The sequence below is a fragment of the Pseudorasbora parva genome, chromosome 6 (assembly GCF_024679245.1).
Source record: "Pseudorasbora parva isolate DD20220531a chromosome 6, ASM2467924v1, whole genome shotgun sequence".
Lineage (NCBI taxonomy): Eukaryota > Metazoa > Chordata > Actinopteri > Cypriniformes > Gobionidae > Pseudorasbora > Pseudorasbora parva.
Genome location: NC_090177.1, coordinates 49,256,167 through 49,258,993, shown reverse-complemented (window position 1 = coordinate 49,258,993; position 2,827 = coordinate 49,256,167). Strand labels below are relative to the sequence as shown.

The 2,827-nt window shown below is 39.1% G+C and overlaps 1 protein-coding gene across 1 annotated transcript; it reads left to right on the top strand.

Moving 5' to 3' along the window:
• Nucleotides 1–898: 898 nt before the first annotated feature.
• Nucleotides 899–2,539, top strand: LOC137079091 (putative nuclease HARBI1). Its single transcript, XM_067447048.1, has 4 exons — nucleotides 899–1,576; nucleotides 1,733–1,848; nucleotides 1,939–2,050; nucleotides 2,145–2,539. The coding sequence occupies exons 1-4, from the start codon at nucleotides 1,141–1,143 to the stop codon at nucleotides 2,516–2,518; spliced, it is 1,038 nt and encodes a 345-aa protein (XP_067303149.1). The 5' UTR covers nucleotides 899–1,140; the 3' UTR covers nucleotides 2,519–2,539.
• Nucleotides 2,540–2,827: the final 288 nt, after the last annotated feature.

Below are 2,827 nucleotides of genomic sequence, written 5' to 3'. Positions count from 1 at the left end.
CTCTCCCGGCTTCTGGCTGGTTGGGGGAGCGAATCAGGCCCCAACAGGCCCTAGGTAAATGTGCGACTCACACGGTCAAAAAAAAAAAAAAGAGTACAAGATTGTATCTTTTAAGTTGAATTCACTAATATAGATTAATGTTTTGGGCCTAGTAAAAGAAAGTGTCTTAAATTTTTGATATCAACAAAAAAGGTTTGATTTTTGCCCGAGCATGGTAATGATTCTTGAATTTTTTTAATATCTATTAAAAACTTTGGTTTAAAAATTGATAAACACTTCGGTTATGGCCTAGTCAGGTATGTTTCCTGAATTCCAAAATATTGATAAACACTTTGATTTTTGGTTGGATTATGTAAACTTTGAAATCCAAAATATACTTATTCACATACATACACCTAAATACATTTTACAGCTGGCACGCATCTTTTTTTTTTTTTGTCAGAAAGGTGAGTCAAATGCTTACACTGTTAAGCCATGTAAAGCCATGTTAAGCTCACACTGTTAAGCTTTTTTTGCCCACAAACTATTTAAATATTTTCACCTTTGAAATAACTTTTGTGAGACCAGTCTGCTCAGAAGGGTACTTTACTCAAGACAAGATGAAGCAGCCAGTAGTATATTTGATGGCATCACAGGTGATTTCCATGTGCACCCTAACAACTTCTTCTTTGCTACTTTTAAGTATAGTTGAACAACATTGATTGCCCCCTACAGGTTAATCAAAAACAGCGTTTGTAGTTGCTTTAAAGGGAAGTCTTTACTAAAAATTAATGAAATAGTCTTTACTATTAGTTCACACTTGTAGTTCGGTTAGTTTGGTCCGGACCAAAAAACAAAACATAACAAAACAAAACAAAACAAAACAAAAAACATATAGTCCTGGGGCCTATACCATGAAGCCGGTTTAGCTGGCTAGCCAGATATGTTTAAGCTTAGTTTGTGCCAATCCTGGGTTTTAGGTACCATTAAAGTAGCTCGGCTTTAATCAGTGTTCGTTGCCATGGTATCTTACGCTGCACGGCTAACCTGCTCCGGGGCAGGTTATGTTCTGGATTCGAGAGCTCAGATTTAAGTGTGACCAATCAGCTGTGAGCAAATAAAAAATATAGATGACGTAACAAATTCTCAGAGTCTGTTGCAATGGCTTCACCTTTTCTACCAAATCCTGTGGACATCTCCGCGCAAATTGTTAGAAGAGCACTTCGTAGAGAAAGAGTTTTTAGGGACAGACAAAATCCTCTTGACTTTCCTGATACGTACTTGGAATATGAAAGATACAGATTTTCCGCAGAAGGAATCTGTTATATTTGCGAACTTCTTGAGCCGCACATTGCAAATGTGACTCGTCGAAGCCATGCCCTTACTGTACCGCAAATGGTATGTATTGCGTTGCGATTTTTTGCAAGTGGTACATACTTGTATGCGATCGGTGATGCAGAGAACCTTGGGAAAAACACGGTTTGTCGAACCATTCGCAAGGTGGTCCTTGCACTGCAGGGGTACATAAATGGCTTCATTGTGTTTCCTGGACATTTATCGACCATGTCCATAAAAGAGGGCTTTTATAAAATTGCCGGTAAGATATTGATAGCGTGACATATGAACAATTTAACCGTTCACATGCAGGATCTTTATTTGTTTTATTTTTTTTTAAAGCAGATTTTATTTAGAGCACTTAAATATATTATACCTTAGCTTAAGAATAAATATATTTGTTTAAATCCTATAATAGGATTCCCTAGAGTCATAGGAGCAATAGACTGCACACACGTTGCAATCTCCACTGCTCTAGGAGAACATGAGGCTGATTATGTAAACAGAAAGTCCTTTCACAGCCTTAATGTTCAGGTGAGAGGATTTTTCATTTGCATTGAGATGAACATTTCACTGAATAATAACTTTAACAGGACAATGATTTACCGTACATTTAATCTGCAGATGACTTGTGATCATGAATGCATGATCACAAGTTTGGATGCTAAATGGCCTGGCTCAGTGCATGACTCCCGAATTTTCCGTGAGTCTGTGTTGTGTCAGCGCTTTGAGGAAGGCAAGTTAAATTTGGTACAGTACAAGACACTCTGAAGTGTTCATTTTAGTTGTGACAAACTTACACAATTTTCCCCTTTTCTGTTCCATGACAGGGCTTTTTGATGGCCTGTTGGTAGGAGACAGGGGTTATGCATGCCAGAGGTTTTTGCTAACTCCCCATCCTGATCCTCACACAGGGCCACAAAACCGCTTCAATGTGGCCCTCAGTAAAACCAGGGTCAAGATCGAGATGACCTTTGGCATCCTAAAGGCACGTTTCAACTGCCTTCGGCGCTTAAGAGTGTCACCAGAGCGGGCATCTCAGATAGTGGCTGCATGTGCCATTCTGCACAATATAGCCACCATCAGAAAGGAGCGAGTACCACCACAAAACCAGCTTCTCCCCGATGAAATTGACCCCATCACACTTGACCACCCAGCTGGGGCAGCTGTCAGAGATGCAATCACAACACAATATTTTACTTAATAAAAGCACATTGACACTGTAGACTGGTCTCAAACTGTTTTATTGGTCTTCTGGCTAGGGAGGAAGAAAGAGCAAAAGAAAGTTCACTTAAATTAATAAATATTCATAGAATGTTCATACTAAAGTGTTACTTGGTTAAATAAGGTCACATACTGAGATCTGTTTTTCCAGCTGTTTGATCTCCAATTTAATTTTTTTAATTTGGAGCCTTCTCAGCTCACAGTCCAGCTCCTTTAGGGAACAGTCTAGTTCTAGACTCCTTTTATAAAGGACCCTGACGGAGTCTGTTTCCACCTGAAACATAATTCC